Below are 27,234 nucleotides of genomic sequence, written 5' to 3' on the forward strand. Positions count from 1 at the left end.
TGGTTCCATATATATAATTTGTCAAGTTTGTTTATCCTATTGTTCACAAAGCCTATTCTTTTGACGAACAATTATGCAGTCCACTCTTTGGACTATATTTTTGTTTCGGGCGTATAATGCTGTATACAAGTTCCATCTACAGTAATTACTCGGCGCCAAAACTCGGATTTATTGCCCCTAAACTGCGCCAACATAGTAATACTCAATTTTGTCCATTTTTACAAAAAACTCACATCATTGCACTCAAACGAAAGTTACATAACAACTGTGTGTCTAAAATGGCTGAAGCTTTGGTGAGTAACAGTCAACAGATGCTAGATAGATGTGACTAGTTTTTATTTACAAGTGTGACATCTTTACGTTGATGTTGCAAACTTTTTGAATCAATCATTATAGAAAAATAACTCAAGTAGACAACACCTTGCCAAATCTTATTGAGTTCTGTAGTTTGTAAATTTGTATTGTATCCTCTTATTCATAGTTGAGTTGATATCAAAGAGATTTGTAGATCAATTTTACACATTCAATAACATTTGTTATAATTAATACGTTTTAAAGCTAGAAAAACGTCATAGTGAGCTGTAAAATTGATTACAAATATACTATTTATATTTATTTATTATTACATTTAGAGGTAGTATAAATATATATTTTATGAATGATGAAGGTCGTTCGCAGAAATTTCTGTTTTCTGAGTGTGTAAATTATTGATTATAAAGACAGTTTGAACCTTTAAAGCATTATGATTTTTAGTAATTTTAGCTTTAGTAAATGACTATATTTTTGAAAATTATCGTTTTGTTAATGCTCTGAAAAAAACCGTTACTCTGCAAGTCTATAATTGTTAATAATCCGCATAAAGGAAGTTCAAATAAAAAAAAATTATATTGATAGTTTAAGAAGTGAATCAACACAAAAACAATCTTGAACAAAAATCAAGAATATGTAAAATTATCGATAATATATATAAATAGCCCAATATTTCATGTACATATTTCGATTAATTGATGTTTTGTATTTAAATTTATGAAATGATATGAGATAATCGAGTCTGTTACCTACGAGGGTCGTTTGAAATGTATCTCCAGAGATGACACTACTGGCGCGTATCGAGGTTATTTATGGTCAGTAGCATTTCTCGTTGAAAAGTGTTCCTGGCTTAACAAGAGCTTATTCTATTTCAACTAATCAACGTTCAGAACACTGAATTAGGTGACGATAAAATACATCGTGTATTTTTGTGTTAGTGAGGTAAGACCGTGTTAGGTTTTTCAAATTGTATCACTCTTTATTTAGGACTGAAGACTGCAGTCCAGTTCTGTCCTAAAACTTATAAAGTTCGATCCTTGATGACACCACTCATCTTTATTATTATTTTTTTTTAAAATCAATTCTAGAACAGACAGTTGGAAGGACCTACATTCTTAAGGACCCGTCCTAAGGACTGATATAACCGGTTCTGAGACTGGACACAACCGAATAAATAAGGACTGACTCACGGACCTATATAATAACGGAATGAACAACTTATTGAATAAAAAGAAGAAAAAGAGCGACTCGTCTTTCAGCTGTTGACTACCACTACTCGAATTTTTTTATTACATAGATAAATATATATATTACATAGATATAACAGAAAATATCAGCTGAGGGTTGACTCTACTTTTCTTTGCCTATTGACAAAGATGAAAATACAGTGTGGAATGGGCATGTTAAAAAAGAAAAACAACATGGTAACCCTGAAAATTTGAAGAATATTTAGGGGGAAAGAAAGAATCATACACATCACATTTCCTTAGATCAGCTACAATCAGCTGTGACAAGAAAGGAAGGAGAAAAGGTATAAACAAGGACATTTGCTAGAATTACTCAGATGTTGATCCCCAATTCTACTCTGAGTACAACAAGGACTTACAATTATATCTCCAAAACTAATCGTCAGGGTTACACTCCGTCTTTTATGAGCACAAACAAACGTTCAAACAGGTTTTGTATATTATTAAATCTATTTAGGAAAGCATGGTCACTACTCAGGAATTAAATAATAATGGCAACTGCCAAAGAAAAGAAAATTCCTTCCTATATTACAAATTAACAGGTCAGCTAAAAAAACAAATCATTAATTATAAATAATTTAACATTTCAATTGGGAGAGGTTGTGTGAGAATCTCGGAGCATTTTGCTAAGTAATTGTTTAAAAATATGATTTCTGAAAAACTGTACATTTTATTTTGTTATGCATCAATAATTAATCATTACAAATTTGAAAAAGTTAATTATATCATGCTAGAATAACATTTCTTAGTATATATTATGACAATACTTGAAAAGTTATGCACAATACATTTGAAGAAAAGGGAAAAGCAGAGAGTAAAAAGAAAAAAATACATAAGCAGGGTCATCCATCACGGCGTTTCATAAAACTATTCTACTCATTTTTACTCCCTCAGCTTTGTAAAGTGTTCACAGAGAATAAGACATTTTTACCTCTCTCTCAGGTTTAATTTCCATAAAATTAGTCCATTAGTATTTACCAATCATCAACTTTAATCAATAATATTTACCGAGGTAAGATAGCTTGAGTAGTTACTAGGGTTTCTCATTTCCAGAGAAACAAATATTAAATTAATATTGTTAAATCTAAATATAGAACGTTTTGACTAACGCCATAAATTGCATCATAATTGAAGGTGACGCCTTCATGGGGATCATAGTGGATATTTTTAACACATAAAATAGGCATATTCCCAATAAATTTGGAGGCTCTTTTTTTTCAAATGATCTTTTTTTATAAGAAAAAAACAATTGTCCTTTTTTAGTAAAAAAGTCATAATATTTATTCACGAGTGTTTTTTTTTTTTAATAAAAAAGTATTCTACAATTTATATTTTGAATTTACTAACACTATGCCTCTTATAGCCTTTAGTAATAAATTGTGCCCATATTCCTTTTAATAACGTTTTTTTAAAGAAAATAATATATCTTTTTTAGTTTTAATATAATTTATTTTAATGATATTTTATAAAAATTTCGTCCTTTTATATGCAGGGGGGCCCCCACTTATTGCAGTATTTGGGATGAAGAAAAACTGTGTTATATGAAATCCGCGTTGTACGGGGACTTTTTTATTTATTACTAAAATCCATAAATGAGAGAAATTATTTTATAAAGTCCACTTTTGACTATTTTTCCTTGTTTTTTTAGTAAAGTTAGAATGAGAAAAAAATTTATTCATCATAAGTATACAATATCTTATTACTCTGTTTATTATTCAAAAAGAATATAATATGAAATAGCCATAACGGATCAAGAGAGATGAGGGAATCAATACCTGACATATGGTACTTTTGTGTTCGTAAGGTAACGCCTTATTCAACTTTTTAGGAATTGTTTGACTCCGACTCTGGGAAAAGGCCACCTCACTCTTGAAGGAGTTGCAACACAACTTGGTTGCGTTGGTTTTTTTTTCCCTAACGGAATCTAAAGGATACATCTAAAGGATGTTCCCGCGGGGAAGCACAAGTTCCCCTCTTCCGCTATTTTCTATGAATAGCTGTTGTTGTTTTTTTGATTTTTTTTTCAAAAAATTTTAATATTTTAAATTTTTTGCAAAAAAAAATAATTTATTGAGAATAGCTATGCATTTTCTCAATAATTTTTTTTTCCAAAAAATTAAATTTTTTATGATTAGCTGTCGTTTTTTTAAAAATTTTTTGTTCAAATAATTTAATTTTTCAATTTAAAAAAATAAATTGTAACCAAGCCCCCTCCCCTAATATAATCCTGTGGAAGCCCCTAGAAGATATATTTTCCCCATAATGTATATATGAGGGTAAAACTTCCTGGGGCTTAAACATCCTTGAACTAATTCTAATAATTCATTTAACAATCAATTTTTCAAACGAAAATTTATGGTCTTCAAGAACACTTAAATGTTCAGAGATATCCAACAGAGTTAATTCATATACAAAATTAAATGGATCACTAATACAGTTCTATGCCGTTGGAGTGTTGGTATTGTCATAATATGATGAATTCCATGGAATCAAAACTCTTTTTAGTGAAACAACAAAAATAAGTTATAAATAATGACACACTGAATTAAAAGTATAAAAATATATCGGTATATTATGCTAAATTATTTTGTAAATTGTCTTACGGGTCATAGTGACAAGTTTATGATACATATACTAGGTGTGAGTAAAAAAAAATACACCGTGACATTATTTAGAACAATAAGCTATAGAAAGCAAAACAAATTGATCATTAAATTGTCTTTAAATTGGTCTTTTATCAATGTATAACTATAATTGGTGGTGACAGGCAGCTTTGCCTCACACACGTTCGCCTCGCACTCTTTTGCCTCGAGAGCCTCTACGACCCTATCGCCACCAGAGCCACATTTTAAGTGTTAAGAGACGTCCGATATCTTCCAGAATGAGGTCTGTTTGCTGTCGTACTGTACTCTCGAAAATTCGCAATAAAGATAAGTTTATAAAAGGTATAAAATAGATCTTGTACAGTAAATTGTCTGGCTCGTCAAATCGATTCGAAATTCCCATCAATAGGATGAATCTTAAAACTATGCACGTGCAACATTTTGAGTGGTACTAAGCTGTTAGTGGATACCTTTGTTGGCCATGTATCTTCTAGTTAATTAGTATATATTTCAAATTTAGTTTATTTAAAACCCTCGCGGAAAATGATTCAATTAATCGAAAGTATTTGTGGAGGCCAAAAATTAGTGGAGTACTTGAACTACATTTATTGCATTGAGAAAAAGTGTGTACAAAAACTTACTGGAAATGCGATATTAAGTGGTATAATGCAAGAATACACACACTTTTAAACGATGGATAATGGATCGTTACGAAAACATGACATGATCATTATCCTCCTTCTGAACCAGAAAAACCAAACACCTGAAAAAAATATACATAATTTAAAAAAATGTAATAATGTAAAAAAAGAAACTTCAAGCTCATAAAAATATTTCTTTATTTTACTGAAATTATGCAAGTCAATTCGTTACTTCATACCTAAGCCCGGACTTCAATTAATTAGAACTAAGAAGTAGTTATTTATCTCTGAAAAATACCAATAACATGTCAATATTTATTGAATAAGATCTATTTTATAACTTTTGACGGGGAAAGTGCTGGGCGGCAAGTATGTAGAACGGAAAACATGTTGGAGACAAGCAAGTATGACGGCAAAGAAGTTTGATAGCGAGTAAGCTCGAAGCAAAAAAGTACGATGTGAACTTGTTTGAGGCGAATTTTCCAAAAAGTCTCGAATATCTTCCGTAAGTCCTTGAAAAGAGTTTTGATCACTCCCCATTGCTCATTGACTGTGTTCCTCAGGGGATCAATGTTTGGGTGGGGAATTCTGCAAGTGTTTTTTCTTAACTTACGGTGAGAAGGCATTATTATAAAGGGGAGAGATCCGCGCTGTATAGAGAGGAGGGTCGTTCCTTTTCCCATTTTTTTACGCTTCAAAAAGGCTCATTGACCTGGAAGAGCTTATAGGCCACTTTTGGGTTGTAAGCCATGGTGCCATCCTGCTACAATATTTTATATCTAATTTTTATGGAACTTGGCATTGTCATTTTAAAAACATCGAAATCATCGGCATAGGTCTGCAGAATCTTTAGTGTGGCGTACTTGGCAGTCTCCTTCAAAACATTGGGGGTCAATTTATGGTTGCTGCCAGTTTGGGATTTTTCAAAGACTGCCTACAGGAATAGGATTCAGGAGCATCCGCAGCATTAAATTTAGAGGGGCTTTGTTTTTCTTTTATTTTGAAAAAATCCAAAAATTGAAAAATTAAATTTTTCGGATTTTTTTTCAAACATTTTTATAAAAATCCTCTGCTCTTCACAAAAAACTCAACTTTTTGATTTTTTTTTTCTCGAAAAACCACCAATTTTTAGAAAAATAAAATTTTTGGAAAAATATTTCTTCAGTAAAATTTCCAATATTAAATTTTTTGAATTATAATTCAAATTCAATGGTACATATTAATTTGTCTAGTAAAGATGAAAAATACCTTGATTTTTTTTTTTGGGTGAGGGAGGAGGCTACAGCCCCTATAGCCACTCCCTGCAGACGCCACTTGGACTAAATAAGCTTCATGTATCAAACAAAAGATGCATATCAAATATCAACACATAGTTTTTTAGTGATTGCCATAGGCAGAAAAATAATGTCCCTTAATTTTGCATCCACATCTTTACTCCAATTGAAACATGTGATATATCATTGGAAAGCTGAGAGCCTAAGACATTAATTAATACCAACTATTTTAAGAAAATTCCATTAAAAGAAAAGTTAAATCTAGCTTTAATGAAGTGGCAATGTATAACATATATGCTACTTTGAATATCGTTTTGTATTTGAGATAAGGGCATCACAGTATATCAAATGATAAAGCCTCCGTTAGAGGAAACTCCATTTAATAATCGGCGATAAGAAGAATGGGGATGAAGAAATGATACAGACAGACAGAAAGAGAGAGTGAAGAGCTTTAAAAAGGACATTATTGAATAAATTATAATGGTATTTTTGAACCACTGTTCTACTAGCTATAGACACATTATGACAAAAAGTTTTTCCTTTGCTTTGTTACCTTGAAAAAAGAAAAAGAAATAAAACTTGGAGCTTAAAGGATATAGGTGCATAATTATAGCTGATGGATTCTCTTCATTGTTGATTTGTTTTTATAACTCTTTACAAATAAATATTACTTTCTAAATAAATCTTTTTTATTCGTGTTAAACAACACTCTTAAAAATTATAAATAATAGCTATGGCTGGTACAGGGTGGTTCAGATTTAGTGTTCCATTAACTTTAACGTCATTAAATGAAGAGTATTATACGTAGAATATACAAGGGGAATCTGAAAAGTTTCTAACCTAAACGTGAAGATGGCAGCACTTGTAAATAAAAAAATTTAGGCATTTATGACGTGTAGTTGTTTTGTGAACGTTTTTATGAAAATTCACAAAAAACTGTTAACTCGGCTAGAGAAGTGATGCAGACTGTTTTTTTTTTTTTTTTTTTTTTTTGGTTAGTTGTGGAGTTATACTCATCGATTATCTTCAAAAAGGAAAAAAACATAAACGAGTCATACTACGCATCATTACTTGACAAGCAGAAGGCCGATTTTCGTCAAATAAAGAGGACCCTTTATTTTGCAGAAACAAACGCCGAGTACATTTTGAACGGGTTACAGCCTTGGGAGCATCGCTGGGAGAAGTTTGTAGTGTTACAACGAGACTACTTTGAAAAATAAAAAATAAAATTCAGAAAAAATATCTTGTATTTTTGTTAGGCCGGAAACATTTCAGACCACTCTCGTATATATAACTATTACTTTAATTTGAAGATTTGGTTCAATCTTTATTTTGAGAGTGTTAAATTTCTTTTTACATCCTCATTAGAGATAGTACGGATCTGGGACCCGAAATCCATGTACCCAGATACGCTATAAGTAAACTTGTATTGTCCAAAAATCTGAGACCCGAACCGTCTTCGGGTACTCAAACTTTTACAGATCATAAAGAAGGTCCAAATAATTTAATTTTTTGGATATTAAAATGATTATGGTATTGCTTAATACTAAACCCTATATAAAAAATAAATATTATCCATTTAGTGTTTTTCCAGTCCTTATTTTTTGGGTCCAACCCATTCTTAAGACCGGTCATATCAGCCTTGGGACCCGTACTTCAGACTGTTAGTACTTTAACTGATTAAAGAATAAAAAATAAAGTTGAAAGATGTCATAAAGGACCGAACTGTATAAGTTTTATGACTGATATACAGGGCAGAACTGCACAAGGTTAAGACTAAACTGGACGTACGTCAGTCTTCCATCCTAAATAAGGTTTGTCACAACACTATCAACGTACACTCTATTTTTCTTGACTAGTACTTCGTGCTATAACAACATATATAGTTGCATCAGATGGTTATTTAGCACGGCCTTACCTTTATTGGATCATGTAATCTTTTCTCCATTTTGGGAAACAGAAAAATATCCCAAAATCCGAACGTATAAAATCAGTTGATGGCCAACTATTGAACTATGGCCCAATGATAGCTAAAAATTGATCACTGTTTAAAAGGAGCTAAACATAATTCAACCAATCATTGTTCAGAATATTGATAAGGAGAAAAGAAGCAAAAACACAGCTGACAAAAAAATATACCTTATATTTTTGTGATAGCGAGGTAACGCCGATTTCTGGCCTGCAAACAGCGCGAACCTGAACTCATGCAATTTCTATCTCTAAGTGAGAGTAGCACGTGAGGCATGTCCATTCGTCCGTGGAGGCCCTGAAGAAGTCCATTATCCGTACAATGGCAAAGATGGATCCGCACGAGGTCGCCTAGGCATGCATACTTCAGGAGCCGTGTGTTCAAGGTTATCAAGAGAGGCGGATCTCATTATAAATAATTGGATTTAGCTTTCAAATAAATTGAAATTTGTGGTTCTACGTCATTTAGTTTGTTCGTTAAAACCCTTTAAAGATTTTCATAATTTATCTGTACAACACTGTATATTCTTCGCTTTGCGAAGTTATTTCCTTATTATTAAAAGGTTAGGTTTTTTTAATTTCAACTTTTCGCTGTCGCTGTCTCTAATCTCAAGATAGAGGGATAAAGTATGACGTGCGGCATACTGATTCAATTTACCCTTATTTAAGCTCTAAAAAAGAATTATTCCTTAATTTAGTACAAACTTTAATTTAATTTTTTCACGGAAACTCCTTGTAATAAAACATTGAGCAATCATTACAACTTATAAAACATTTCCCCCGATTTGGTCTCTTCAATCAACAATAGGGTATAAATAACCATAATTACTCTGAAGGTACTTCATTTAATGGTAAATATTATTGATTGGCTTATTTTTTACGTTCAAAGTCTCTACAGTTGGTGAAATTTGCGGTGATTATTCTCCTTGCCTTGCTTGCTCATTTCCTATATCCCATTTCCAATTCGAAATTAGAAGAGTCAAATTCAAAATGGGAACAGTCCAATTTAAAACGGAATAGTCAAAGTCAAAATGAGAGCAGAGAAATTCACAATGAGACCAGAGAAATTCAAAATGAGAATATTCAAACTTAAATTAAATAGTTCTGTCTAGAATACTCAATATATCAGCGCTGTATTCGAGTCCACCTTTTCATAGTCCAAATTAAATCTGATTACTCCTGCTCTAAATCTAGACTCAAGTAGTACACCTCTCATGTGTTACTTAATTGGGTGGGATTTTTGTAGGAAAAGTTGTCACATGGTGAGAAAATAACCTATAGAAAATCCTACGCACATTGAGTTGAAGAAAATAATTTATTCAGACTGCGTTGTCCATTGAGTTATGTTGATTCCAAAACAAAAAAAAAGTTATTTATTTCGTCAACATAGATTAAATACAGCATTAATCATTATTTTTCATTTATTAATTAGAATAGACACTATTCTGACCTATAAAAAACATCGATAAAGTTTATTCTAAAGTTACACTTTAAAGGAAAAAGTTTAAGTTCACTAAGTAAAATTTTTTGCCTTTTTTCATAATTTGATCCAGATGGCTAACCTAAAAATGACCTCGTACGACGGTGAAATTTAGCCTAGGTAATTTTCATAGCATATAACATCTTTTACTCTCTAGCCGTAATGAAAATTCGAAAATTTTTTTAAAAACAAACCACCCTGAAACAATACATTGGGATTGTCTCTTTTCATAATTTTGGTTAAAAAAAAACCAAATTAAGACTCCAACGTTATCTTTTCAAAGTAAGTAAGTTTGTTCATTGACAAAAAAACGAACGGTCTATTATTTGGAAACATTGTATAAGTTTGCCCGTCTCTTATATCTCGAAATTGGAGACGGTGAAAGCAGAATGTTAAAATTTATAAAATGATTTTATTACTAAGGAAAGGGCCTTTCTAATTAGAGACGGTGAAAGCGGAATGTTGAAATTCAATCAAATGACTTTATTACTAAGAAAATGACCTTTCTAATTAAGGATCTAGGTGCGTCCACAGGGGTGTGCTGGAGGGCCTATAGCCCTCGCCCAAATTAAGTGGAGGGCTCCCCAAAATCAAGGATTTTTTTTTTTACTAGATTTTTTTTCGTGAGGATGAAATTTTTAACGTGGAAATAGGATCACAATTTTTTTTTTTTAATTTAACTTTTTTATCTTGAGAAATATGAAAATAACCTTCATACCTCAAAATTTCTATTTTTGTGACCTACAGTGAGTAGGATCTTATGTACAGTGTACCGCTGTAATTTAACAACATATTTTGGGGGACTGTGACAGCTGTTTGGCGGCTTGCTAGATGTTTTTGCGTTAGTTTTGAAAAATGCAATCGATCAACCAAGTATTTATTCTACAATCGCGGAAAAAGTAAAGTATTCTTGTTGCAATCTGCTCCAGACGGGACAATGTTAAGATTGCAAAATTTTTAAACCTGTCCAGGACCTTTGCATGGAGGGTCGGGAAGGAACTGGAAGAGTTTGGAGGTGAAATTGAATCAACAGCAGGGCCATACTGCAAAGAAAACGTTAACCCTGTTGTCATTTTTTTTTTGTACCTAGTTTTGGCTCCCAAGCTCACCTGATCTCAGCCCCATAAACTCTTTGTGTAAGGTGTAGTTGAGCAACCCACCATCAGGTCCTCGTGCAACATAAACCCCGAGCTGAAGTCGAGGATCCGGGAGGAATTGCAGAATCTGCCAAGGGTGGCTGTCATCAAGATCTCCTCCTGCTTCTGAGGTCGAGTCGAGGCTGTTATTGACAACGAAGGGGATTTTATTGAATAGTGATATATTTCTTTTAAATGTGTTAATTGATAGTACAAGGTGCGTCCTCTCAGGACGCACCTTGTACTATCAATTTAGCTTAATAATAATATCAGTCTAAGGATGGGGGAAGGGGGAGTTAAATTTTGTTACTTATTAAGTTATTGTCAATGCAAAATATAAGAACTATATAGCAATTGCAGGTGTGCTCACTCATCTCTACTAAAGTTGCAACCCTACATACATTACAACTTAGAATTGTAAATAATATGCATTTACTCGCTTGTGATTTTCTTTGGTTAGCCAATCTTAGGACAATTTTAACAGCCAAGAAAGTACACCAATATTTATTTATCGAAACATCTTTTTACGCTTCAGAACTGTTTTACATACAGTACGTATGGTCTCCTCCGACAAGTTGTCGACGCGTTGGTAGTAAGTCAAGCTAACCTCTCCTGAAGGGACTATATGGAGAAGTTAATGACATTGTTACATTTTAGAGGGGACTACAGCCCCCACAGCCCACTCCCAACAGACACCCCTGAACTCCAATTTAAGTATTTATTAAAATTACCTAACAATGCATCTGTGAGTATTGTTGTGTCAGACCTTATTTAGGACTGAGCAATGCATTTCCGTCCAGTGCAGGCTTGTTCCGGTCCAGTTGAGTCCTTCATTTTAGTCCTAAAACTTATAAAGCTTGAACTTTGATGACGTAACTCAACTTAATTTCTTCTTTTTTAATCATTTCTAGTACTCACAGTCCGAAGGGTCGAAAGTCTCAAGGAGGACTAATAGGACTGGTCCTCAGACTGGACTTGACTGAATAAGTAAGGACTGACGCAAATGTACAATCGAGTATCTCTTTACTTGCATAGATTCCCGAAATAAATTAAATAATACATTATAAACTTTTGTATATATCTTCCATTTTTTTAAAAAGAAATAAATAAATAAATAGAATCAAAATTTAGTTAATAAAATTTACAACTCCACTCATTTGGTTATCCACTCTTATTGCTTACAGTTTTGTGTTGATATGTACAAAAGAAGATTGACTCTCAAGTTACCTCTACATACATGAAGCCATGAATAAAATACAAAAAGTTGACAAATGCTTTTCTGATGAAAAGTTTACATCCTTTGCGGGTTATTATGAAGTGGACAGCTATGAAGATGTTGGGAATTTTTTACGGACTGTTCATGATGGTAAGGGTAGCTGTTAACTAAATTAAAACCATACCCGGATAATATCAACACTTCCTTCCAAGCAAGAATGTTGCTCTTATCCAAAGTAAAGGTGGGAAAAATTATATTCGTTGCTCTCAACACAAATGCAAGCTAGAATGATCTAAATCAAATTGATTTTAGAATACTAATGTATTCTTTGACGAATTATAATACATAGGTATAAACTATAAAGTCGTACCTGGAATCTGTTTGCGCTTGAATGACGGAGAGCAATGCTGGGAAGTTATAAGTCTTTGTTGGATCCTGAGTAGAATTGAGGATCGACATAAGAATCGTTCTTGCTTATATCATTACCATATATAGAGTGGGGGTTGTGTTAATGAGTGTGGTCTGAATAGTTTTATACCTAACAAAGATTCCATACATTTTTTTAAAATTTTATTTTTGAACATAGTTTCTCCTTGTAAATCTACGTAGTTCTCACAGCCATGCTCCCATCTCTGTAACCTGTCTAAATAGTACTCGTCGTTTTTCTAAGCAAAATAATTGTTCACAAGATACTTTTTGTTTTTGGATCAATTACTTCGAGTTGGATTGACTTAGATACGTTAAATTTTAACACAACAATCATTTATTTGACATGTGAGTGTAGTACATTTAAATGGAAGATCTTCCCTCAGGAATAAAATAATAAAGATAACCTAAAATTAACATGGTCATCCTCATAATTTGAAGAATGTTTAAATTAAATGCATCTTAGCTATCATGACATTTCAATAAATGAGATGCAAAGAAATAAATACACACCCTATTTTGTATCTAGCAATGACATTGTTACGTGCTTATTATTTACGAGAATGAATGTTAAAAGTTAATCACACTTTCTTTAAAATATTGTCAAAGCATTACAATATTAAACATGCATTTTCAATACATATGGCATTTGCAATATGAATTTATATTTGATCCACGTCAGTCATAGTAGCTTCAAAGACATTGATTGACAGCTTTCAAAGCTTATTAAAAGTTATTTGGACTTTGCATTTGAGATTTTCTCTTAAAAACTATTTTCTCAGCCTTCATGTATTTTAAAGGTTTACATATAGGAATAGCCGTTTTTAGGATGCACTTGCACTAGGCCCAGCTACTGACTGGAGCCCCCAAGGGTTAGATAGGATATTATAAGAACATTTACATGGTTTAAAAGGAAAACGTGGACTGGTAATTAACTCTCGTTTTGTAATTATAATGAGGAGGTTTTGCAATTATTATTTTTAACATTCTAACGCAGGAATTAATGTGGAAAATATTATGAGCACTGTGAAGTGCTCCAGGAGCATCGTTTTCAAAAGTTGGAGAATAAAAAATAATTACAAAAATCTGAGTTCCTGGCCAGTCTGGAGAAGAGGATAAAGTAAACCCCAACAAAATCCATGAATCACCTGTCCAATGTCCAACGAGTTATCTGAGGTAGAGAAGACCATCAGGAGGGCTGTAAAGGACTACTTGTGATTGTTTTCAAACACGAGGATCCACTGCCACTGTCTGACTTAATCTTTGAAGGCCAGAAGGCTTGAGATGTGTAAAAAAGTCCTCAAATGGATATTAAAAAAATGGAAAAAGGTGAAAATTATCTGAGAGAAGAAGATTTTCACAGTGGATATAATGTACACCAGGAGCAATAACTGCTGTCTTGAAAAAAACAAAAGAAGAGGTTCATATGGTATACCGAACCAAACATCCGGCCAAAATAATGGTCCTTGGGATTGGGGCTGCTTATGTAAAAAAAAATTATCCTTTCTTCTTCAAGACCAGGAGAACATCTTCTATAAAGTTACTCCAGTACACCATCTTGCTATGGTTGAATGCAGACTACATGGGGATAAATCGTGTATAAATACAAAATAGTCCACTGTCACACACATCAGTAAAAAGCGTAATGATCTGGAAGAAAAACAGGCGGAATTTAGTGTCAGGAAATGTTTTCTATATCCCTTTCAGATTTGAATCCCCTGGAGTATGCTGTGTGGAGTGCCTTGCAGAAGTAGACCAACCGAACTCTTCACTCAAGTGTATACTCGCTGAAGGGTCTCAATTGTGGCTGAGTGAGACAGCATATACAAGAAGTTTTTGATCAAACCATAACAGCCTTTTTGGCACCGTGTAGAGCCTGTGATTACTGCTGATGGGGGCCATATTGAATCACCATATTTGCAAAGGGTTTATATGTTTTGCTTATGAACCCTGTATGTAAGTACAATGAGGTAAAACATGGATTACTTTTGTGCCAATGGATGAACTTTTAGCCAAAAATAACACTTATTTAAAATTAGGACTGGACTGCTTTTATCAGAGTTGTATTCAAATCCACTTTTCAGGCATTTATAAATATTCTGTCTGAATCAGTCACATAGAAAAATTTGGTCTACATCGACTCCAAGACAAATTGGACTCTGACTGGGTTTCACGTAAAATTCGGTCTGTACTTTATTCAAAGTCACTTTTCGTACATTAAAAGATGTTCTGTTTGTATGAGTCTTAAATAAAAAATAGATCCACATCAGCCCAAAAGAAAAATCAACTATATCTATTTGGTTAAATTAAAATAAATAGATCTTTCATCAACCAAACTAAAGATCATTTACTAGCAAAATGTGCTGTGCAGGTAAGCAAAATTGTTAAACTCCAAAAAGTATATGTAACCTGACATACAGATGCTTTATGGAATAACGTTCGTCTGAACATCATGCAGAGACTCTCCAAGACTCTAAAATATATTTTTTAAATAGGACTGAGAATAAGGATGGCGGAGGGGGTCACAAAATGATGCCAACTCTGTCGACTACACCTTTTGTGTACATGTAAAGGGAAGGCCTGTTTTGTCCGTCATCCAAACACCGAGTCCTTCAAAGTCACTGTCAGCCAGCACTGGGACACCATGATAGGGGAATACATCTACAGCGGTTGCCAGTTCTTCTGCATCAGCTTGGAAGCCATCATTGCCACTAAGGGGGCTCTCTTAATTATTAAGAGAGCTTAGAGGCACATCCATTTATAGTATTAATTTTGTTGAAACTTTATCGTTAATTAATCAATTATATTTTGTTAAAGTTTATCATTCAAGGTATTCAGATTTTAATGTACTACTCGGTATAGCTTTGGTAAGACAGGGTCAAAAATTTCACTCGAAAAAAGATTCAAAAATTTGTAATAGAAAAAAGGACTATAAGTTTGTAACATAAAACAGTTTTTATATTACACCAACAACCCTAAAGGATGGTCTTTTTAAATTAATATATCTTCTTTCAAAGTAGCTATTTTGTAGTGGTGTAGAATTGAGGATGGGATTCGAAGTCATTCTTGCACATACTATTGTCAGATACGGAGAGGGAATTTGTGTTTATTTCCTTCAATTCATACCCGGAAGCAGCTAATCTAAAGAAACGCCATGACAGCTAAGCTGATTTCCTCTCAATCATATTTCAAATTGTCAGGGTTTATTTTTTTAAAACAAAAAGCGGGAGCGGCTTTGTTGTAATAGGCAATATGAACACGCTTTTATATTTTCCAAAGCTGTTAATATTATTATTTAATTCTTGAAGACACAACATCTAAGTATAAAGTAATAACTACTGGGTGTGTTCATGAAAGATGGAGGGTAACAATGATAGTTAGCTATTCGGGAATAATAAGTGCGAGTCCTTTTTAAGCTCCGAGTAGAATTGAAGATTAACAAAAGATTAGTTACTGCTAATGTTCTGATGAGTGGAATATGTCCTTATTTCCATCCTCTCACGGTTACTTGCAGCTTATCTAATGAAACGACATGATAGCTAAGCTGCTCTTCTCCAAAACATTTTTCAAATTGTGAGGCTGACGACGTTAACTACGTATATTTTTGGAATATTGAAAGATCATATTTTTGTCATCACTGCTAAAAATGAATGAATGAACCTTTAATTTGGTTTATTATTATTGAAAGTTAATTGTTCATCATCTTAAAAAGTTTGATTACTTATTTTTCAAAAATTATTTTTGAGTACATTTTTTTTATGTTTCTAACTTCAATTCCATTTTTTAAATTACTGCATCCGTTCTGTGTCTTTCCTGCTGTTGAATATTGATTTTTTTTACCTCCTTCAAGGAAGTTGAAGTTTATGTTTTCGGCTCGGTTTGTTTGTCTGTTTATTTGCTGAAAAAGTTAAACATCGATGTTATAGAAACTATGCTGAAGAGTTATATATCATAACAGTACCAAGTGGTACATTAAAATCTGAATACCTAGAATTATAAACTTCAACAAAATATAATTTATTAATTAACATTATAATTTCAACAAAATTAATACCATAAATAGATGTGTTTCTGAGCTCTCTTAGTCATTAATTTTGCCGCCCTTAGTGGCAATGATGGCTTCCAAGCTGATGCAGAAGACCTGGCAACCGCTACAGATGTATTCCCCTATCATTGTGTCCCAGTGCTGGCTGATAGTGGCTTTGAAACAAAAGTATCAAAAAAGAGTTCAAAAGAACTCAAAAGACTAATTTAAAAGAGTTTTGCAACGGAACCTCTTCTTAACAATGTAGATGGTCTTAGGAGCAATTCCCGTCATCCACCTCTGTAGATTTGTGACTCGCACGAAGAAGAGTTGATGCCCTAAGCCTTGAATCTCTCTGCGATGACATTTCTTGTCAGATTTAAAAAGTTCAAAAGTAGCAGGTGCTTCATATATATGTCTACCTATACAATTACAGACAGTTCAAATTTCCGCACATAGAACCTCTCAAATCAATGTAATACAACTGTGTAAGTTTCATGTTTCCACTCAGAAATTTAAAATATCCTTTAAGTTAATTAAACATCATGTTTCGAAAATAAATTTTCGTCAATTCCTCAACTAAAGTTCACGGTATCTTTCAAAAACTTACTTTAAAATTAATCTTTTTAATATTTTCCAGATATCTTTTGGAAAGTCACCTATCACACTGGCCTCTCAGACACACACATCACTAGTATTTTTGCCAAGAGTTTAAAATGGCTAGAATTTGAAACTGCGAATGGGCCTTTTAATAAGAACTCAATGTTTATCAATTTTAGTATCGGAGATGGTTTTTTTAAGCAAAAGAAAAAGTTTACAATTGGAAAGACCTTCATTTTGAATCAACCCTTTTCTACAGAGCCCTTGACTGTAAGTTAATCATGTTAGCCATCGTTTATTAACTTTGTTCGTTAATTAAAAGTTTTCAAATTCGTCTTGTTGCAACTTAAAAATGAACAATTTGGTGTTCTTGTAGTTAGAGGGAGGACGGATCATGGACCGGGATCCGAAGTACCCGGGCACGGTATAAGTAAACATGCATTATTAGAAAAGATCTACGATCTTATACCCGAACCGGCTTCGGGTACCTGACCTTTTACAGATTATAACAAAGATCTGACCGACTTTTTGATCTTAAAAAGCTTATCTTAATAAAATTATCTTTTGGTACACATTTTATTTATTTCTATTTTTCAGCATTAAAATTTAAACGAGAGGTTTTTGATGACATTTATTTAACAAAATCATCTGAAAATAGTGCTCCACACAACTTTTAATCATTATGTGAGTCCTCAGCTCTAATATTTGCCTCAATACAAGACCTAAATCTCATACAAACCTTTCCGACGTAGTCAGACTCGAGATTGGTTCACTCCTTCTTGATGGAAGCCTCTACAGACTGGACACTCCTGTGAGGAGTGTCCTCGCCTCCAGACGCACCTAGATAGAGTATTGGAAGGGGTTTGCGGAGAGGAGGGCGGCCACATGTTGAGGTCCCAAAAGTGCAGAAAGTTGTCTCTCAGGGAGGCCTGGTTCTTAACGTCACAATGACACGGAGCTCCCTCTAGAGAGAAAACAAAGTCCCACACTTTACTCAACCACAAAGTAGTACTTTCTTATTCTGAAGTTCGATGTGAGCATCAGTATTGAGCCACTCCTTCCTCTTCCCAAAAATAGGAGGCTGACTTCGCCAGTACTGGCCACTGGATTTTTTTTTCTGTAGACATATCTCACTGAAGCTGAAGCATTGTCTGGATATTCAATTGTGATGTAGTGGTTGTTCTGCTGATTGATATCCAGGCTGTTGGGACTCTGTTTGATCGTTTCCACCTTTCTCCGCTTTAAGAAGGTCCGCTGAGGAGGTTTTTGAAGCGGAGATCATCAGTGAGGATTCTAAAATCTGTTTGGGTTGTAGGGAAATCGCCGTTGAGACCTCTTGAACACTCAATCGGGATTTGTTTTTTACATGGAGGATGTTGTTGGGTCTCCTTGTCTCCCGGGGACGCCCTGATGGGACACCTTTCTCGAGCTTAAAAATACCATCCCATATCTCACCAGCTCACTGAAAGATGGTTGCACGACTAAGGCAGGCATCAGAGTAAACGATAGTGAGGTCGGTGTGGATCTCAAATACTATTTTGCCCAGTTTGTAGTTGTACAAAAAGTTATCAATTTAATTTTTTTAATTCTATATTTAAAGAACTTCTTCCCTTTCTTAATAATAGTTGAACTAAACTCTTACTATTAACATATTTAACTATCCTACAATGCTTTACGAAAATCGATCTGTAACTTTATATCTAATCCTGCTTTAAAAAAGAAATTTAAACTTTTTGTGTGATTTTGACCATGACCTCTCAAAATGTAGTGGAGTCGTACTGATAAGAAATATAACCTTCCTACAAAAAGAAATTATAGCTTTTTCAGTAAAACTATTTAGAAATAGACCGAGGCCAAAACATAACCTCCGTTCTAGTTTATAATAATGTTATCAAAATTTTAAATAATTAACGGAAGATCTTTTTTTTTCTCTATATTCCAAATATATGTGGAAAAATAATTCTCAAAAGTTTAATGAATGTTGTCAATAAAGTATTAAACTTACGGCTATAGATATCGCAAATCCCTTCATGCATAATTATATCATCTAATTAATTAACTATGTAAGTCCACGAAGAAAGAAAGCCCTGATTGTCTCTGACATACTCGTATAGACACATACCTAAAATATTTTCAACATTTTTTAAAGACAACCCATCAATCATAGAAATATGTAGGTTATCTAAGCAATATTCATGATTGCATGCTCAACTATCATGCTTTTGTGTATTATATTTTGAGATATATGTTTTTAAAAATTCGACTTCATTGTATGTTTAACTCCACATGTTGACATCGTTACTTTCTGAATGAATCCAATCTTCTTATTTCAGATAAAAGTATCTTGGGATCCCAACAAAGAAAATCTTGTTTTTTCATATTCAACAAATAAAGGAGATGTAATATGGAAATGCTCAAAAAATGACAGGGGCATTAACTTAGTAAGATTTTTAAATCTTTAGATATTATCTCAACGGATCATATTTGCACTTTTTTATGGTTTTAGATCGGAAAACGCAGAAAAAATGAGCCCCACGCTCGACTCTCTATGAAAAGAATTTACTCTACGAATGATGAAGACGGAGCTAAATCATAAGTAAGGATGTGGAAATTGTTTAAATCCTCGTGAGTGTACATTAAAAAAAAGTAAATGTTTGATAGATGACATATTTTCTGACAGAGATCATTAAAAAAAGCTACGGAATACGTTTGAATTGTCAAAATAGGGAGAAATATAGCCTTAAAACAATGCAGTAAAAGCACATGTTAGCTTCAAGCAAAGATAAGTATAAGCTAGTGTCGCACAAAATCACGTCAGCAGTTGTATATACTTTGATAATTTGCTATAATATTCAAGTACACTCGACAGCCCCTAGGGGACGAAAAAAATGTTCAGGTTAACAGCATATACTTTTTTAAATGTATGCTGACGAAGATTGGGGCAATTCCACATCCCAAAAGGACCTACCCACACTCTAGAATGTATATTTCAGAATAATTACTAGTTATTAAGGAAATAAAACACGTAGTCTTCCTTTCTTGGAAATTTTTTTAAATTTATTTTGTTCTCTGATTATATAACCAAATTAAAAATAATTTTTTCCCGTGGAATGCAGAAATTTATCAAAACAATCCATTTAATTTTGAAATTAAATTGAATGGACTTAGAAGCACTTTCTGTGGACAATGGATGGGCCGCATTCATCGTATTCTTGCTTGGAGATCCACATCTGTTGGAAAGTGGAGAGGGAAGCCAAGATGGATCCTCCAATCCATACAGAGTACTTTCTCTCAGGGGGAGCAATGATCTTGATCTTGATGGTGGAAGGAGCAAGAGCAGTGATTTCCTTTTGCATACGATCAGCAATACCGGGGTACATGGTGGTTCCACCAGACATGACGGTGTTGGCATAGAGATCCTTACGGATGTCAACATCACACTTCATGATGGAGTTGTAGGTAGTTTCGTGAACACCACAGGATTCCATTCCCAAGAAAGAGGGTTGGAAGAGGGCTTCAGGGGCACGGAAACGTTCGTTGCCAATAGTGATGACTTGACCGTCGGGAAGTTCATAGGACTTCTCAAGGGAGGAGGAAGCAGCAGCAGTGGCCATTTCTTGCTCGAAGTCAAGGGCAACATAGCAGAGTTTTTCCTTGATGTCACGGACGATTTCACGCTCGGCAGTGGTGGTGAAGGAGTATCCTCTCTCAGTAAGGATCTTCATCAAGTAGTTGGTGAGTTCACGGCCAGCCAAGTCCAAACGGAGGATGGCATGGGGGAGAGCATAACCTTCATAGATGGGAACGGTGTGGGAAACACCATCTCCAGAGTCCATAACGATACCAGTGGTACGACCAGAGGCATAAAGAGAGAGGACAGCTTGGATAGCAACATACATGGCGGGCATGTTGAAGGTCTCAAACATGATTTGAGTCATCTTCTCTCTGTTTGCCTTGGGGTTAAGAGGAGCTTCAGTGAGGAGGACGGGTTGTTCCTCTGGGGCAACACGGAGCTCATTGTAGAAGGTATGATGCCAGATCTTTTCCATATCATCCCAGTTGGTGATGATTCCGTGCTCAACGGGGTACTTCAAGGTGAGGATACCTCTCTTGGATTGAGCTTCATCTCCAACATAGGAGTCTTTTTGTCCCATACCGACCATGACACCCTAGTATTATAAAAAGAGGAAAAATTAAATTATCAGTGGAACGAATTAACAACATAAAGTAATAGCTTGAATAATAATAAAAAAACAGTCAAGTGCTTTATGCTTTGAACTTTTTTTTTTAGCATGATAAATAAGTCTTTGAATTTTTGATAATTTAAATTCAAACTTTTGTCATTAAATTACATGAAACTACTTTTTTAATTTACTTTTACAAAATACATACTTGGTGACGGGGACGACCAACAATGGATGGGAATACAGCTCTAGGAGCATCATCACCAGCGAATCCAGCTTTGCACATGCCGGAACCATTGTCAACGACCAATGCAGCAACGTCTTCGTCACACATTTTGAAGTATTTCTGTTCTGAGAAGTCACGTACTCAAAAGAAGATCCACGAATGATGAGGTGCTACTTTGTGACCCAATGCTTTTATACTCAATACTTTATCTCTTTTTCTATTCATATGTACATGGGTGAAAGCTTTTTTCTTTTAATTGCATAGGTGTCATGCTCTCTCTCGCTCTCATACGTTTTCTCCCCTTCTCAGCCTTAAGTCCAAATATGGATACAATCAAATCAAATTGACCTAATCTGCACGAAACAATCGGCTCTCTCCCTCTCTCATTTTTAATTTCCTTCCTTTCTATCAAAATTTCAATGAGAGTTGGATACGGTCAACTTTCCCTTTTATATCTATAATTTATGTGCAGTTATCCTTCAAATTGTATTCTTTAAGAAAAAAAACAAATATTAGGTCAATCCAAAGAAAGTTAACGAAATATGCAAGGAGAAATCTGTCAAATAAAAACTTAGTTTTCTGATAGCGGCTTGTTAGAATGTGTAATGCATAGTTTTTTAGAATAATTCCAATTTGTCACTTTACTTACAATTATATGATAACACTGTTTATATTTGGTAACCTCTCTGTTAGTTAGGAGTTTTTTTATTAAAGGTTTCCCCAATATATCAATAGAATATTGTTAACTTATGAATATTTTTTACAATTTGTTATTTTAGAGATTCACTTATTGTATTTTTATTTTGCCAATAATGGCACATTATGTCAACAAAAAAAAATAGTGAAAGTTCCATGACTTTGTGAGTTAACATAAAAAGAAAGAAGTGTAGTATGTCTACATAAATGAATCTTATAGAAAAATTTAGAAAATAAGTAATCCCAACTTATTGTTATAAAAGTCCTAATATAATATCAGGGGCGTCTGTAGGGGCTGTAGCCCACTCCAAATTAAGAAATTTTTGCAATTTTATTAGAAAATTAAATTTTTGAATATTTTTTTTTTCAAAAATTTAATTTTCTGTGAATAACTATGGATTTTTGTCCCAAAAATTTAATTATTACATTTTTTTGTGAATAGCTATGGATTTTGAAACTTTATTTTCTAAAATTTAATATTTGAAATTTATTTTTTGGAATTTTTTTCGACAATTATAATCCTGCAGACGCCCCTGAAGATTGACCTATTTTGGTAGGTAATTAGATTTATAATATAACTAGCTAAATATTACCCGGTGGGATAACGAGAGAGAGGAAAATCACATTGAAAATGGTCAAATTAATTAAGAAAATCAAAAAAATATTCAGAAAATACTTCTATATACTAATAATTAAAATATGAATTATTTGATGTTGTCGAAAAAGATCCTGATAATTCTAATTCTTATCCAATCATTTATCGATAAATAACTTAATCCCTTATCTAGTCTCCTTGAGCTGCAAAAAAACGGTTTTTTGGGGTTTGGGCATTGCATAAGCCCCTTATATGACCTCCCCAAAAATCGTCACCCTTAGCCTGTCCCACCTCAAAAGAGGGACCCATGCAAAATTTTCAGCACACGCATACACATATGCCCGATATGGAATATCTATGTACATATTATCTAAAAGTGATCGATAATTTTGAAGATTTTTAAATACAATTTGTGACTTTTTCTAATATTTTAAGGAAAAAGTTTTTTTGTAAAATGTCAGATAATTGCATTAGTAATACAAATGTTTTCAAGGTACTCATTTGAGTAAATTAATCCTAGCTTGTTTCTTTGTTGATAGACAACCAATGTCCAAATCAATTTTTTTACATTATATAAACATACTGTCCGATATTATCAATTATGGTCAATTATGGGCTTTATATTTAAATGTTTTTGAGACACAAATTTCAAGAATGTTAACTATAGTTTATAGCCTTCATTTGATTTATAAGGCTTAATTATGCTCAGATATTATGGCCTTCCATATAAGTAAATTAATTTCCAATTTTATAAATGTGATAATTCATTTTGCCTAGTTTAAGTGCAATTTAATAAGAATAATTAATTTGACTATAACTAATTATGTAGTAATTAAACATCAATTTTAAAAAATAAATCTTTTTTGTTTTCATTCTGATATTGAATATGTCTAATTGTACAGGACTTTGCAGATAAATTAGAAACTTATTCTGGGCAAATTTTAATATTTATAGCACTTTCATTTATTCATCAAATCTAACGATAATTTGTGAAGTTAATGCAGTGATCTTGTTTTTCGATTCATTTGATGTGACCAGCTTCAATAGCCTTTGATATCCTTGCCCTGAATCGTGCTGTAGCCTTGTTTACATATTCAGCTGGTATGATTCTACAGTTAAGGAGATAACAGTACTGTCCACAACAAACTTTTTCTCATCGACGTGCCCAATGACTTTGCAAGCCCCTTGTGCTCCAAGTAGTTCAAAAGTTTGTACAGCGATCAGCTCTTATGGCCTTTGCCTTCTCTCTTAACAAATTCTCATACGTAAGAGTCAGTCACTACAAAGTAATTTTTAGAGCAAAATTTGAAGTGGAAGCTTCTGAAAAACTCCCGATGTATCTGCAAAGTCCTGTATATGTAATTTACGCGCTGAGTAGAATCTGCAACTAATTTTTACGTATGAAATCTGTTTTTGAGGATTTTCAATTTGAATTTTAGAGTATTTGTTTCCATTTTTTATGTTTGAATTTGAAAAATAAATCAGTAGTCCACACATACAAATTTAATCAAAAATTATGTGTTTTTTATTTCAATGCCTTTAGGCTATAATCAAGTTTTCAGGTCTGCTGTTCCTCTCGTACTAAGCAGGATTACTATCACATCTACAAGTCATTAGTCAAGGTAAACTAAACTGTCGTATAAAGATCTAAAAACAGCAAATATTCCTTATAGAGGGTGAATAACTCTCAAGCAAATTTCAATTATTACCCCTTGAATGTTTGAGAATAAGTTGAGTACATTTATTTTATTTAGTGAAACTTGATACTTGATAAAGGCGAGAAAAAGTCTACATACTACAAGTCCAAGTCGGGTCCCAGACCTTTGCTCACAAGTCCAAGTATTCTTTGAATAATTTAATCGAATCCAGTTTGAGTACTTGAATATTTTTTATCGAGTCCAGTTCTAGTCTTTAGGTTCCTTTTAAGTTCGTTTCAAGTCTATAATAGTAAATAATACAGGATCAATAGTTACCGGTTTGATTACGAGTAATGCGGAAAAGTTGTTATATGGTATGAAAATATGCATAAAAAATTTCCTTTTTCTACTTTGTCATCCTTCAGTAGCACATTTTTTTCAAAGTTTGAAAGGAGACCAACGTTCTATATTTTGCCAATGATGATTAAAATACGGCATTAATCATTATTATGCATAAATTAATTATGATACATAATTATTTCATCCTATAAAAAACATTAATAAAGTATTTTTTCTAAAGCTACCCTATGTAGTAAAAAGAAAAAAACCATAAGAAAATTTTGGTCTTCCCTCTTTGAAAATCTAAAGAAAGAGAATGCGCACTATACACGGATCATCAAAATTTAACTTTAGTATACATATTGACAAAATAAGGAGTTTTTACCTTTTTTCATAATTTGTGCGACCTACAGATTATCACGTAGGACAATTAAATTTTGCATAGGTCATTTTCATACCCAAATGACAATTTGGTCCGCACAAGCTGTAACCGAAATTCGTAAAAAAGTTGAAAATAAAACCGCTCTAGTCCAAAGTGTTTTCTTGAGTAAAGTATTTACTAACTTTCGAATTGAATTCGAGTCACGAGTCTGGTTTATCGATTCTTTTATTGAGAGATCAAGTCAAGTCCAAGCCAAAACTCAAGCCAAACAACTCCCTAATTTTTAGAAGTATTGTTTAGAAAGGAATATCTTTTTTGAGCTTTCATTAGTATTTAAGGCATAGAAGTTCATTTGAAATCTAAATATTTGATTTTTCATTTACAAAAGAATATTTTCTTGTAAAAAGTCTAGTTCCACAACAATATCTATCAATATTGCTATGGAACATTGAGACAAAAATATGTGCCATGATTTAAAAAGACTTCATCGGGCAAAAGGGTTGGAAATTTGATATTACATTCTGATCTAGAATACTTGATTAAATAAAAATCCTGTATCTCGATTCAAATCGATAATTTTAAAGGAAAAACATGAAAAAATCCTTTTTTATTCGATATTTTAGAGATTTTTAAATCAAAACTCATCCATGAGGCACCTTTTTTTGGACTATTGAAGTTATTTTCTTGTTTAAATGAATATAACATACAATAAATAATACCCTGTTATAACAAATTCTGACCTGTTGTCATTACGGTACAGTATAATAGACAATCTTTACAAACTGAATATTTTAATCTACTACTACAGACTTAATATCCCGAATTTCCAATCGAAATCCCTTTATTGTTTCTTACTGACACACGAGTTTACATTGTATCTTGTTGCCAACTATAGATATTTTGGTTCTTTTGGCCTTATAAAATGCTTTGAACGTTGATTGGTTAAATTTGAACTAGTCTTTGTTAGTTTATGAACAATTCTCAACAACTATTGAATAATAATTGTTGAGAATTGACTAACAATTAGTGATGCAACGGTTCCAAAAAAATTGATAATCCGGTCTCGACTTATGAATCAGAAGTAAACGCCGTTCTATAGAAAAATCTTTCTAAATGACTTTATCATAGATATCAATCAGTTACGTCAATCATAAATAAATCTTTTTAAATTTTAATAAGACTAACATACACTTTAATTATGTCTTAATAAAGACTAATGGCTTTGAAAGAGCCTTATTGTTTTACTAAACGTATTCAAATGGTAAACAGATATACTTTTTTATAATACTGTGTGTAACGAACAAATTTCTACATTCAGAGATTATCAAGAACAACAAGTTAATTTTTATTCCCCATGGAGACTTGGAGGTTACTTCTCTGAAAGAGTCTTTCACTTCTTTGGATATATTTGTGCGTTCTTCTTCCTGTGCTCTGGCTGATGACAGCTTTGAAAGAACAAAATCCTCAATTTCTCCTCCATCATCTTTAATTGTTGCTACAATCAGCAAATTTGCCATTCTATTCGAAATTTCTCCTCTATCAATGACTTTGGCTATTTCCAGAGATGCAATAACATTTTTGGGCAAGGCCAGCTGCTGATTTTTTGAAGTGAGTTGATCAGAGAGCTTCCTTTTTGAGAACAAATTGTAAATCCTTTTGAATTGAACTTCCTGTTTTAATCAGAGGACATTCTTAGTTTGAAAATGCACAATTGTTTGCCTTATCAAGACGCTGTTTTTCTTTTTCGAATCGTTGTTTTTCTTCTGTTTATTTTCCTTTTAATTTTCTTTTCAGAGGCCTTATATTTTGCTCCGAGATGTACATTTTCTCCTGCTCTGAGCCTTTTAAAAACTCCATATCTTCTTGAACTTCATCTATTTCTAGCCTTGAAGGCAGTATTTCTTCTGTTTGGGGATTTTTAGATGAACTTCTGATATCCTTTCTTTGTGTTTATCTAAAGCTTGTCATTCTTTGTAGTACTTGATAAATTTGTTCTTGGTATAATCTTTTGCAACTGTCAGTAAATTGCACCTTTTCCAAAACAATTGGACTTCATCGATAGCAGCTCCATCTTGTTTTATATCTAAACATCCCTGCCTGGTATTTGGTTATACTGTAATAAAACATGTTTTATATAATTAGAATATTTCCAAACTTGACCAATTGTTGGTAAGATTGTTGATTCCATCACAGAAATAGGGTGGCCTAAATAGGGAATTTTTGTACAACTTTTAGTAGGTGGGTTAGTTTT

At 33.1% G+C, this 27,234-nt stretch overlaps 2 protein-coding genes across 2 annotated transcripts; one reads left to right on the forward strand and one right to left on the reverse strand.

Moving 5' to 3' along the window:
* The first annotated feature begins 2,448 nt into the window (after window positions 1-2,448).
* Window positions 2,449-20,422, forward strand: LOC121119272 (uncharacterized). The gene is made up of 5 exons (XM_071889046.1): window positions 2,449-2,568; window positions 11,843-12,024; window positions 16,965-17,194; window positions 19,258-19,365; window positions 19,431-20,422. Exons 2-5 carry the CDS (start codon window positions 11,904-11,906, stop codon window positions 19,518-19,520), a joined length of 549 nt encoding a protein of 182 aa, XP_071745147.1. The 5' UTR covers window positions 2,449-2,568; window positions 11,843-11,903; the 3' UTR covers window positions 19,521-20,422.
* Window positions 19,960-21,758, reverse strand: LOC121119484 (actin-5C). Its single transcript, XM_040714154.2, has 2 exons — window positions 21,317-21,758; window positions 19,960-21,093 (listed from the first exon to the last, which is right to left on the reverse strand). The coding sequence occupies exons 1-2, from the start codon at window positions 21,440-21,442 to the stop codon at window positions 20,089-20,091; spliced, it is 1,131 nt and encodes a 376-aa protein (XP_040570088.1). The 5' UTR covers window positions 21,443-21,758; the 3' UTR covers window positions 19,960-20,088.
* Window positions 21,759-27,234: the final 5,476 nt, after the last annotated feature.

This window comes from Lepeophtheirus salmonis, chromosome 6 (assembly GCF_016086655.4).
Source record: "Lepeophtheirus salmonis chromosome 6, UVic_Lsal_1.4, whole genome shotgun sequence".
NCBI lineage: Eukaryota > Metazoa > Arthropoda > Copepoda > Siphonostomatoida > Caligidae > Lepeophtheirus > Lepeophtheirus salmonis.

Excerpts from the sequence above, each read along its gene's own strand:
- LOC121119484 (XM_040714154.2), bottom strand. The coding sequence starts at position 21,442 with ATGTGTGACGAAGACGTTGCTGCATTGGTCGTTGACAATGGTTCCGGC. Across the intron at positions 21,094-21,316 it reads TTGGTCGTCCCCGTCACCAA|GGTGTCATGGTCGGTATGGG; the intron begins GTATGTATTTTG and ends TTATAATACTAG.
- LOC121119272 (XM_071889046.1), top strand. The coding sequence starts at position 11,904 with ATGAATAAAATACAAAAAGTTGACAAATGCTTTTCTGATGAAAAGTTT. Across the intron at positions 17,195-19,257 it reads TTTCTACAGAGCCCTTGACT|ATAAAAGTATCTTGGGATCC; the intron begins GTAAGTTAATCA and ends TTCTTATTTCAG. Across the intron at positions 19,366-19,430 it reads ATGACAGGGGCATTAACTTA|ATCGGAAAACGCAGAAAAAA; the intron begins GTAAGATTTTTA and ends TTATGGTTTTAG.